At 34.2% G+C, this 13,486-nt stretch overlaps 1 protein-coding gene across 2 annotated transcripts in view; it reads left to right on the top strand.

Moving 5' to 3' along the window:
* Positions 1-13,486, top strand: part of jbug (filamin-type immunoglobulin domains fbug) — a 1,114,928-nt gene that overhangs the window by 37,584 nt on the left and 1,063,858 nt on the right. For both annotated transcript variants that reach the window (XM_090381438.1, XM_090381439.1), the window contains exons 2-3: positions 8,534-8,723; positions 10,777-10,839. In XM_090381438.1, coding sequence (XP_090237564.1) covers positions 8,534-8,723; positions 10,777-10,839 — 253 coding nt within the window. The remainder of the gene's footprint in view (positions 1-8,533; positions 8,724-10,776; positions 10,840-13,486) is intronic.

Genomic DNA, 13,486 nt, shown 5'->3' with positions numbered 1-13,486 from the left:
CACTGTCAACTTCTGGGAGTGATGTTGCAGATCCTCCACAGTATGGGTCATCTTCCAGGCTTTCCCCCCTCATTTAAATTCTGCAGCTCACTTCTTAACCATGGAATAGGAAGGAGCATACTATTCCAATGTTGTAACCATATCCTCATGAATTGTCTTTGGCATTAGTCCTTTTCCCAAATGTTGCATGGTGACTTATTTTGCCGATCTTTCCTCATTTACACAACTTTATTCACTTCAGGACCTGAAATTAAAAATAGAAGTTATTGAAAATGTATGAAATTTGGTGGGTTATTATTTGAAGTGTTATACATTAAGCACAGAAATTTTTAACAGTGTACTACCACCACACTTTCATGCTAAGGCCACAAACTTTTCAAATGTGCCTCGTACACCATTGCTTCATAAACACTGAAAAGGTAAAAAGCTAAAAAATCAATGTTGTCTATCAAAATATTAAGGAAAAATAGCCTCCAAAAAGGTGGGGGGGGGGATTCTGGTTAAAATGTTTTCCTGCTTATAGTGCTCCTTGGTACCACTTCTTATGAAAGTGCTATAACAGAAGTTTATAGTTTAAGTATTATGTTAAATTTATAAAACACATAACATTATTAAACACTTAAATATTTTCTATTATGTAAAAGATAGAAAATATTTAAGAGAAAATATTTAAGAATTATATTCGTCTTTGGTACTGATTCAAATTTGGGGCAAAATTATCCTACTTCTTCAGCCAAGCATAACTTTTTTACTATTCATCTGTTTAAAAAAAAACAAAAAAAAACCATACTTCGTTAGAAGGGCATCAACAATGACTTCAGCACAAATTTGAGACAGCAGATAATAATAAAAAAAAAAAACACTGAACATTATGCAAAAAAATTAAAAAAAAAAACAAAAAACAATTCCACAAAGAATTCTTTGCTTTTGTTAACATAGATATTCAAGATATGTTGAGTTTAATTTGGTCTGCTTGATATACCTTTCTAACCTTAAACATGTGCTTTAATTAATTTAATTATTATATAAATTTATTAGTAAAATAATAAGAGGAGTTTACCTCAATATAGTACGTAGAACACTTCCGTATGATACCCTCCAGAAATTAAAACAGAAAAAACGAAAAAATTGACACCTTACCGGTACATTAGAGTAAAATTTAAATAATCAATTTAACACAATTAAAATCAATTTAAAATAATTAAAAATCAAATTAATGCAATTATAAGAATCTAACGAAAATATTCAAAACGATTTTCCTTCCTAGGAAGGAAAATCGTTTTGAATATTTTCGTTAGATTCTTTTAATTGCATTAATTTGATTTTTAATTGTGTTAAATTGATTATTTAATTATTTATATTTTACTCTAATGTACCGGTAAGTTGGCGATTTTTTTCGTTTTTTCCGTTTTAATTTCTGGAGGGTATCATACGGAAGTGTTCTATGTACTATATTGAGGTAAACTCCCTCTTATTATTTTACTAATATTATTATCAACGTAGAACATTGAGTAGTACAGCTCTGATTCATACTATATAAATTTATATAAATTTGCATAATTGTTGGATTTTTTGTATTTAATTATTAAATATAAAAAAATTTAATTGCAAATTATTCTGATAACAAAATTTTTATTCTTTTTTGAAGAATACATAATTAGTGGTAAGGAACTTTCATGGAGTTCACTGTTCTTGTGAACTCCATGCGCCCTACTCAGTGCTATATCTGTTTTGGTTCCTACCCAAAAAAGGTTGGATAACTCTGAGATACTATGAGTTTTCATAAAGGAACTGGATGCAGGGAATGAACCCGACATTATATAGTTGTATTTTAGTAAAGCTTTTGATACTTTTCTACGAGTAACTGTTGTTTAAATGGAAGCAACTTGGTATTGGGGTTATATTACAACTAAAATAAGAGACAGAGTAGTTACAAACAGCAACTGCTTTTCATGAACTAATTTTATCAGTAAAAGGTACCTTAGGGTTCAGTGCTCGGCCTACTGTTTCTAATATTTATTAATGATATTGTTGTAGGTATTTCAAGTTTGATATCCGAGTTTTTTGGTGATATAAAGGTAAATGGGTGTTTATGACATTGAATTAGGATGTACTATCTCTAGAAGACCTAGCTAAATTAGGCAATTACACTATAACATTGATAAATAGATCCATTTGGGTGGCCATAATCCTAGGATATAAAACTTGGATAGTACCAAACTGAAGGTAGTTGATAATAAAAAAAGAACTAGAATTGTACCGCCTGACACGAAGATTTCTGAGTAGTGCAGATGAACTGCTAGAAAAATTCATGGGGTTCTGTCAATGATGTATAGGAACTTTGCCAACAGAGATGAAAAGGTGATACCTTGTTGTATAAAGAAGTCGTTAGCCAACATCTTGAAAATTGCATGCAGGTTTGGAAGCCTCTCTTGGGGATGAATGTTGATCTGATGGAAACAGTGAAGAAAAGAGCAGCAAGATTGGTTGGGAAACAACAAGTTAATCTTACCAAGAAAGACTGCATTGTGTAAATTGAAACTCCTGGAAAATTGTGCATTTGTTGGAGACCCACTTAGTATTTTAAGGCTCTAAAAAAGTTGAGCAAATCAAGTTGTTATTCGGTTTTTAAGAGCATTAGCAACTAAGGCCATATTGCTCTGGGGATATGCAGTGGTCATTCCCTGACCTTTCCACATCCTCCATATTTTAGTGGTCATGGGCTCAAACCCCGGTCTAATCAAGAAGAACGTGCTACGCACTGCCGCTCCTGCCCACCTGGCTACAGAGTTGCAGCAAATCAAGTGTGAGGTCATTTCAGATACTAGACATTAATTAATTTAAATGTATATAAATTAATTGTGTACATTAATTAATTTAAATTGAAAAAGGAAGTTTGCAGAATAGATGTGCAGAAATTTGCCTTCAGCCAGAGAGTAATTGATTATTGAAATAAAATTTTCAGCCAGTGTTATAGAAGTCGCAATAAATTTAAAAAAGGATTGGACATATTATTAGAAAGGGATGAGAAAAATATATATGGAAGAAGGTTTTTTTTAATACAGTATTTGAATATAAAATTTTTTGAATTTTGCATTCTGAATTGGTAAAGTGAAAAGTGTTATTATCTGACATCGTTGGAGAATATTTTGTGAAGAATATGTAACAGTTTTTGTGCTCAGCATTTATTCACGACTGTAATTAGAATGATCTTTGTAACAATTTACGTTGGAAGTTTCAGTCCTTTATAATGGAAAAGCTGGAAAGGTGAGATCTTGGTATATAAATATGCACTGTTTACAAACAATGCATATTTATATATCAAGTTCCCAGACTGGTGATGTTGCAGTTATGTTGGACGAGTTTGAAAATAAACAGAAAAGGTAAGTTGTAGTTCAAACTTCCTCCAGCAGATGGTGGTACAGAGATTGTCCAGATAGGTTGCAAGTAACAACTAGTTTTATTAGTAGCATTAATGTTCCGTGTCATGATTTTTCAGTAGAGCAATGAACTAATATCAGGCTTTCCATGAAATGGGGAAAATCTGCAAGATTAAAAACTGTTTATGGTGATGAAATGTTAAGTTGTACGTGTTTGAATAGTATAAGTGGATCAAAGTCAGACATGAGGATGTTTGCAATGATACAATATGTGGTCGTCTGTCAACCTCTTGCAATGACGACAAAGTTGCAAAAGTTTGGAAATTGTGGCAAGAGATGATCATTTGACCCCCAGAATGATGGTTAATGAATTGGATGTGAATAAGGAGATGATTCATCAAACTATGCATTGAAATTTAGGGAAAAGGAAGGTCTGTGCAAAATTTGTGCTGCACAGCCTCACAGATGAGCAAAAGCAACGAAGAGTGTCAAGACTTCATCCGGAGTTGTCAAGAAAATCCTAATTTTTTTGATTATATTGTTACTGGAGATGAGTGTTTGGGTGTTGGGTGTTTCAGTATGACCAAGAGCATCAAAGCATGCAGTGGACTACAAAATTGTCACCAAGGCCCAGCAACTTTTGTGTGCAGAAGTCCAGGATCAAGATAATGCTGATCATGTTTTTTGACAAAGAGAGTGTGATTTGCAAGGAATTTTTACACGAAGGGCATCATTACTGCATTCTATGTACAGGTGCTTCAATGACTATTGAAGTGCATTTCCCAGGTGAGGCTTCAATTTCCAGAGAAAGGCAGCTGCATGACAATGCCCCCACCCAGTCTGCACTTGTTGTGAAAACATTTCTAATGAAACATGGAATTGTACAGATCTCAACTGTCCATGCTTCTCTTCTGATCTGTCGTCAACAGACTTCTTTCCCTTTCCTGACATGAAAACTGCTTTCAAAGGAAAGAGATTTCAAGATTTGTTTCACAATAATGCCCCCGCCCATTCAGCACTTGTTTTGAAGACATTCCTGATGAACACGGTATTGCACACAGTTGTCCACTTCTTTTCCAGGCTGTGCACAGCTAGTTGTACACATGCTATTTCCTCTTTCCTAAGCTGAACACTTGGGAAAGAGGAAAAAGAGTTTGGTGATTATTTTGAATTAAAATAAAAATCCTTTTTGAGCTCATTCACTTGGCATTCTTTTGATTGCACCAGTCTGGGAACTTTTTTTTTTTTATTTTTTATGAAAACCCCAAACACGAGAGGTATTAGAACCTATAGTACTTAGTACCGTGCTTGGGTTGGAGGTTGAGAAGACGAAAGAAGATATTTGTTGACATTAGACTTGAACTTCTGTAGACTACAATTTTCAGGGAATACGTATGAGGGAAGGTTGTTCCAGAAAACGGTAGTTGGATGAATAAAAAGGAAGAAGAAAAATTGGGTCTGTGAGTTTGAAGTTGGACAGTAAATGGATGTTGGCTAGTGGCTGCATGTGTTCTGACTGTTTTGAAAGAGAGAGAGAGCAAGCAGGAATTATAGAAACCAATTCAGAAGAACAGTGCCCATGGAAGATATCTGTAGAAAAGGCATGCAGAAAAAACAGTATGTCTATGAGACGAGTGGAGAGACTTTGTTAGAGAGGAGTCATTAATTAACCTAACTGCCCTCTTCTGAATGGAATTTAGAAGCCTGAGAGAGGTTTTGGGGGCACCACCCCAGATGTGGGAACAATATTCCATGGTAGAGTGGATTTGCGATTTGTACAGAGTGAACAGCTGTTTGGAAGAAAAGTAACGCCGAGAGCAAAAGAGAAAACCAAGTTTTTTAGATGCAGAGGAAGCAGTATTTGTAATGTGCTTGTGCCAAGAGAGATTAGAAGTCAGGGTAATTCCCAAAAGAGATATATCATTTTGCCTAGAAATCGGAGTTGTTCCTAAAGAGGAGCATAGGAGCAGAAGAATCCTATTTGTGAGATATAAGACAAGACTGAGATTTAGAAGGATTGAAATCAACTAAGTTTTCTTTGCTCCACTGGAGAATTACCCGGAGATGGGCATTTAAGGAATTGTTAGTGGATATTTGAGAAGTTGAAGCTGATTGGGCAGGGCAAGGTTTCTCAAAATGGAAAGTGGAATGCAATGTGATATCATCGGCAAAACTATGGATAGGATTTCCAGTCATTGGGAGAAGGTCATTAATAAACAAGAGGAAAAGAGTGGGTGAAAGAACTGAACCTTGGGGGACACCAACATTAGTGGAGAAGTTAGAAGACAGAGAGCCATCTACCATCACCCTCAATGAGCGATCAGAGAGGAAACTAGATAACCAATTACAAAAAACAGTTTGCAAACCATAAGATGGAAGCTTGTTTAGAAGACCTTTATGCCAAACACGATCAAAAGCCTTTGAGATGTCAAGAGCAACTGCTTGTGTTTCACCAAACTTTTCCATTGAATTTGCCATAAATGAGTAACAAAAGCCAGAATATCACCAGTGGATCGACACTGACGGAATCCATACTGGCGATCATCGATCAGACTGAAGGTTTCTAGATAGTTTAAGAGTTGGCAGTTAATTGATTTCTCCATTACTTTAGAAAGAGTAGAAGTAATTGCAATGGGACGATAATTGGATGGGAGGGATTTGTCACCCTTTTTAGGAACTGGCTGGATATGAGCAAATTTCCAGCAGAAGGAAAAACACCTTTAGAATAAGAAAGTGAAAAAAGGTGGCAAAGAATAGGAGTAAGTTCAGGAGCACAGGTTTTGAGAATAAGTGGAGAAATACCATCGGGACTTGGATCTTTCTTAGCATCAAGATTCGTCAAAATCCTTCTGACATCCTTTTGATGGAAGACCAGAGGAGGAATTGAATGGAGCGTGTTGGGAATGGTGGGAGGTGTTTTACCAAGATCATTAATACATGAGTTGGAAGAAAAATGGGATGCTAGCAGGTCAGCTTTATCCTTGGCTGAAGTGACAACAGACCATCTGGTTTGAACAGAGGTGGGAGCAGAAATGGGCAAAAGTTGCGGCCAATAGCTTTGTCAAGAGACCAGAATGCTCGGCTACCATTAGTGCAAGAAGCAAGTTTTCTACTCTTACCTGTTCAAACTCTAGTTTGGACTGATTAATCACTGTTTTACAATTGTTGCGAGCTTTGGTGTAGGCTAAAAATGAACCTGGAGAATTAGAAACAAGCCAATTACGATATGCACTATTCTTCTCTTGAACAGTCTTAGCACATTTATTGGAAAACCAAGGTTTAGATAAAGGATGAGATTTTAATGTGGAGTGTGGGATAAAGGATTCCATTCCTGCAAGAATAATTTCACTGACACGATCTGAGCAAACATTGACATCAGAAGTTTTGAAACAGTAATCCGACCAAGGAAAAGAAGAAAAGATGTCTCGCAGGTCATCCCATTTTGCATTCTTGTAATGCCAAACAACACGAGGTTGGGAATAGCCATGAGATAAAGGTTCCATTGGAGAAGAAACAATCACCAAGTTGTGATCTGAAGTGCCTAAAGGAGCTCTCACTTCGACCATGTACTTAGAAGGGTTGTTTGTGAGAAAAAGATCAAGCGTATTGGCTGTATGATTAGGATTGTCCGGTAATATTGTAGGTAAATGAACAATCTGTGCTAGGTCATTAGTAATTGGTAAAGCCTCAGCATCTCGACCAGCTGGGTCGGTGTGACTAGAAAACGGAAGCCAGCTGGAGTTGTGAACATTAAAATCACCAAGGAAAATTGCCTCACTGTTAGGAAAGTTGGACGAGAGGAAGTCAAAGAGCTCCAAGTGATTAGTGGAGCTCTGAGAATGGTAGAGACAACAGATGAATTTGACACAATGAGGTAGAGAGATTTTAAGCCAGAGACGATCAAAGAGAGGAGATTCCAAATTGCCAATATTGCACTGATAGGGAATATCAGAATGGACATATGCCCAAGTACCACCTTTGAGGCGAAAGGAATCATACAGCGAATAATTTGGGCTTCTGAGATGAGCAGTAGTTGAATCAACCGATAACTGAGATTCTGTCAGTAAAAAGTACATGGGGTTTTTCAGCCTGCAAGTGGAAATGGACATCGTTGAGATTAGAATTGAGACCACGTATATTTGTGAAATGAATTAGGAAGTGCTTGGGAGGTTTAGATCTTTTTGCAGATAAGCTTGCTCTATTAGTTTGACAATTCATGGTGTATTCAATAGTAAGAAAAAGTGGGTGGTACATGCTGTATGAAGTAATGAAATTTTTGGATATGGCGTACATATGGGAAGAATATACCCAGATCCTTGACATATCTTGGCCTTGACAATGTCCCCCGCATACACACTACTCGGTCTCCCTCAAGTCATTATCTGGCAGAGTAGAGGTAGCAAAATCATACACTAACTCAGTGGTTGTCAACTGTCAACCTTTCCTTAATAACGGCACCCGAACTCATTTATTTTATTTTGATTATATATATATAATATTATATATATATATGTTATATGATAGTTATTACAATAATATAATTATAAAAATTACATTTCATAATACAAATTATATATATACGTATATAATAATTTTATTCTTTATATAGAGGTACTAAATAAACATCAATTATAGATCACCATAAAATTAAAAAGATATTGCACACCTTTTTATAATGAAATAAACATAAATTAAATTAAAAAATAAAAATAAGTTTAAGTAACTGAAACCCAAATTACGTGGCACCCCTGTTGAAAACCACTGCACTAAATTATCCGGAATCCTCCCAAAGAGTTACCTATTTGTTCGGACCGGTGTACTAACTAGTGGCCAGCCTGCGAACACCATTTTAGAGCTGTACCTCGAAATGTAAGGAAGATTGGATCTCCCCATGATATTCATCATAACCTCAAAAGTCATCAGTCACACCTTGTATAATATGAAATGAAATCAATATGCATTATCTGATGTACGAACCTCAGCTCAAATAAAAGCCTGGATATATATGCATTCTTTCATAAAATTTTATAATATTTCTAGGCAAATATTTATACCTATATGATGTAAAATCAATATTTTTATTTGATGTATCAACCCCAGCACAAATAAAAGCATGAATATATGTATTCTTACATAAAATTTTATATTTCTAGGGAATACCGATATTGTGGAGGGTAATTTGAAGTTGATTTTAGGATTGATATGGTCATTAATCTTAAGATATCAAATTGGACGAAGTAACTTTCCTCCCAAAAAGCTAATGCTAGCATGGCTTCAAGCAGTTCTGCCAGATTTAAATATTACAAATTTTACGTCAGACTGGAAAAGTGGCATTTCTTTAAGGTATATATGTTTTTCCTACTTATTTTATTTTCAATAAATTTCACTTTTGAAAGATATTGAATACAGGTGACCCCCGCTTAACACTGATAATTCGTTCCGGAAAAACAGAGCGCTAAGTGAATCCACGCTAAGCGATCTCCGCATCCCATAAGGTAACATATGTATTTGTAAGTTGCGGTCGGTGCCATAGGATATTTCTTAATCAATAATAAACGGTAGTGAAAAAATGCACAAATGTCGGTCAAAATATTTAATATTCAAATATTTGTACGTATAAAATATTCTGCATTACATACGTATATAATTATGTGGTAACTATTTACGTATCAAAATTAAACTTAAAATTCCAATTAAAATCATGAATTTAATTGATCTAAATTTATTTTGTTTGATTTAATTTAATTGATGAATTTAATCATGAAAAATGTGTCGATTTTGGGTTGGACTTTGGCCCTCTTCTAAATAAACTAAAAGGGTATTAATTTTAAATCCCCCGCAGCGTTACCACCCAACAATAAAGTCAACCGAATCCTTCGCCGCTTTGAAACCTGGCATGTTTTTTGCTTCTTTCATTATGAAACTTCTTTTAGGCATTCTTTTCCACAAAAGTCCTGCTTCATCTATGTTATAAACTTGTTGAGAAGTATAACACATATCCCTCTTCAATAATTTTAACAAGTTCTTTTTTGAAAGTTTCGGCTGTTTGATCTGCACTTGCGGCTTCACCCTAGATTTTAAATCTATCCAACCAGCCCTTACCAGTTTTAAATGGTTCCACATTTTTTTTTTTTAGGTGAGATTTCCTCAGATCATCATATTGGCTAATCTCTCTCTCTCTCTCTCTCTCTCTCTCTCTCTCTCTCTCTCTCTCTCTCTCTTTTTATTATTATTATTTTTTATAATATTTGACAACTGAATTCTGCATTGAACTTTATCTTCAATAAAATTAGCTAAAGTCTTTTCCATTTCAATCCTAATAGCCGGCCTAGCCCTAGTTGCTTACAGTGGAACTGCTATCTTTCCCGCTGCTAAAATTAATTCTTAATTTTTTTATAATTGTTCTTACAGTTTAAACTTGCACGTCCTAAATTATGGTACACATCCGCTTGTCGTTGACGGGAATCGATTCGCTTCAAAACGTCTAATTTAATTTTAAATTCAGTCTTTTTCTTACATTTATAGTCTTCGTATTGCGCTCAGACATCGCTTTTTCATTGTTATCGGCCATTATTAACTCTTCTAAAATGTAACTGCGTTGGTTGCATTAATTATGATACAGTGTTCGAGTAAACTGTCTGTCCGTTACGCACGATGTCTAATATTGTACTGAGTGATGACTAGACTTCGGATAAATGCATATAACGCAAATATTACAAGCAATATACTTGATCATTTTTTAAAATGTTGATCTCAGAACTACGTAACAAGTCACTGTACTGCAATTAAATTAGCGTGGGAAACGTTTTAATGCTGTTTTGCTATTCATTTTCAAGCTATCGACTCCATCAAATGAAACGATTTCGTTAAATATGCCAAAAATGCAATTTTTGTAAAAGAGCGTTATAGTCAGATACGGGTTATAATATAAGAACAGCGAATCAGCGTAAAGCAAACCGCGTATAACGGGGGCCTGCTGTATATGTTTATAGTAATATGGAATTTTTAATGAGTTTTGTTTAAAAAAAAACATATTTTTATAAACAAATATAATTTGCACGGTAATTAGTATTGATGAACATAATTGAGATTATCAATTGTGGTATTTGCATAATGGAGAAAGGATTTTTGAAAATTAAATAGAAAGGTAAAGAGAATTTTTTTTTTCATAATTGAATAATCAAATATGAATTATTTGATTTTAGCAATTATTTGATTATTGAAATGATTGATTATTGAAATAATTGATTATGGAAATTTGATTATGCTTACCAGTAATTAATATAAACAGCTAATGGAATAACTGAAGAAGACAAAAAAATGTATATAAATTTTACTTAAATCATATGAAAGCTTACAACTTTTTTTTTTTTTTTTTTTTTAAATTGATTTTTAGTGCTTTACTTGATTATTGCCAACCTGGACTTTTACAGTGGAAATCTTTGGATGCAAGAAATAGGTAAGTAAACAGAATTAGAAATCTCCTGAAGCAGTGGTTCCCAAACTACTGAGATCTACTGATCCCCTCAAAAATGAAAAAAAGTTCTCGGACCCTCTATATACAGTGGAACTTCCCTATAACGAATTCGGTAAATCCTGCGAAAAAATTCGTTATGGAGAAATTTCGTTATACAGAGAATATCTTTTTTTATTAGAAATCATCTAATTAGAAAATGAAAACGAATCTACATTTATTTTGAATGTATTTTATTTCAAAAACATACTTATTTAAATTACGTTTACACAATTTTCGCCGGTAAGTATCACAAATTTAAAAAAATCTGTAAATTTCGTTTGCACAGTACAATTAAAAAATTGTCTGATTCTCAAAGAAAACCTCACATTTGTTCAGAGCATTAAAAACATTAACAGGAACATTTTCACAAAACTGTAGACCCATATGAACCATTTTAAAAGCGTTAAACATGTCTTTGCAAATTGGCTTTTCTACGGGTTGTTTTCTACATTAATTTCTTCGTGATCATGGTCGCGTCTAACACTGTTCAGCAGTATTTCCTCTTCATTTGGATGTTCTGCTGTGATCTACATAAACATAACTATCCAGTGTTATTTCATTTTCAATGTTTCCGGATGATTCTAATAATGTCCAAATTTTTTTCAGAAAGGGGCAGTTCATCTTGTTCATCCAGTTGTTCGACTTCTGTATTCAATGCAAATCCCACTTTTGAAAAACAATTTTGAATAGTGTATTCAGTGACATCGTTTGTCCAAACTTTTGCCAGTTCAGAAATGCAATCTCTAAGGTTAATTGTAACCTCCAAGTTTATATTTTTTGATAACGCATTGACAGTCTTCATTATTATTCTCTTCCGACAATGAAATTTAAAATATTTAATATCTTGGTCCATTGGCTGGAGTTCTGATGTTATGTTTGGTGGTAAAAACTTTGCACTTTTATTAAGTTTGGCAGAAATACTGGCAGGATGTGCCGGACAGTTGTCAGTTACCAACACGATTTTCCTTTTTTCTTTTGTTATACGCTTGTCTAGTTTTAATATCCATTCTTCAAAAATATCACTTATCATCCATGCTTTTTTATTAAAGGTGTAATCAACTTCCAAAGATTTTGAGCCTCTAAAACATCTTGGGTTTTTTGATATTCCGATGACTAAAAGTCTTATTTTTCACTTCCTGTCATATTTGCTCCAACTAGCATAGCGATTCTTTCTTTCTTTGCTTTGTTTTCTGCCAAAACATTTATCATCCTTAAAAGCAAGTGTTCTATTCGGTAAACATTTAAAGAATAAACCCATTTCGTCAGCATTAAAAACATCCTTACACTCATATTCTTCCACAATCTTCTTTAAGGTATTATTCCTCCAACTGTTGCAATCTTCTTTGCTTACATTAACACTTTCTCCACAAATAACCTTTTCCACAATTCTGTGGCGCTTCTTAAATTTATCTAGCCACCCAGTGCTCGCATTAAATTTGGTATGTCCAAGGAACTGTGCAAATTTCAGAGCTTATTGCTTAATTATTAGGCCCGATATTGGTATATTCTTTTCACGTATCATTTGCACCCATTTTAGAACAGCTTTATCAACATCTTCGTTTATACACAACTTAATTTGCTTCTTGTCTGCTCCTCCTTCAATTGCATTTAAAATTGACTCTCGATTTTTTAAAATAGTAGATAAGCTGCTTGCAGGTATGCCATATTTTTTCGCAACATCTTTTTTCTTAAAACCCTGGTCAATATCATAACAAACTTTGCTTTATCATTAATACTTAAACACTTTCTCTTCGACATTGTTTCTGCAATTGTAAAAATTACTCTACTGCAGCTCTTGCCGATACATACACCACAAACTTCGCTGCGCTGGCCACATAGTGAATTGTTAGTACCATCTACTCAATGATGTTCACTTGCCAATTCAACAGTATCACTTGACTTTTCCTATCAATCACTTTAAAGAAATATACGACTTTGAATTTCTTTTATTCTACTTTCATTCATATATACGCGAAAGAAAATTTATGATTAATGTATGCTGTATGTTATTTTTCGGAAAAAAAATACAAGAGCATATAGCCTATGTGATTGATGACGAACGAAAGTAAAAAAAAAAATTCATGAAAACCATCTACTGGGAGTCCAGTTAGATGAGAATGGACATATCATATAATGATTGACAGGAAGGTCACGTGGTACAGTTCAGGTGAGAAGCGAATGTCACTCAGTAGGCGTTACTAAAACTGACTATGGTAGCATTCTATGTATTGCCGCCACAGCATGCTAAAGGTTACTGCAGCGAATTTTGTTTTCCCCTGAGCCATCATCAATTTACAAATCTACCCTATTTATTGTAAAGTTTATGACCTCTTTTAAGAAAACCCACTTGGTTTAATAACTGTAACAAAAATGAAATAAAGACCTTCCTACCGGCGTCAGTGGCCACAAATATTCACTAAAAGGATGATTAATTCCAGATGCTAATGCGTAATTTTGGGGAAGGAGTAAATGCTTGAAATTTTCAAGCAGTAAATGCTTGAAAATCTTTAAAAATCTTCAAAAAATACTAATTTTTTTTAAAAATTCATTATAGAGAGACTAACACTTCTCTATGTGGGGTTAATTTTAT

This window comes from Mastigoproctus giganteus, chromosome 9 (assembly GCF_048544385.1).
Source record: "Mastigoproctus giganteus isolate SK-2022 chromosome 9, ASM4854438v1, whole genome shotgun sequence".
In the NCBI taxonomy this organism is placed as follows: Eukaryota; Metazoa; Arthropoda; class Arachnida; order Uropygi; family Thelyphonidae; genus Mastigoproctus; species Mastigoproctus giganteus.
The sequence above is the reverse complement of the archived record's forward strand: the minus strand, read 5'-3'. Positions and strand labels throughout refer to the sequence as shown.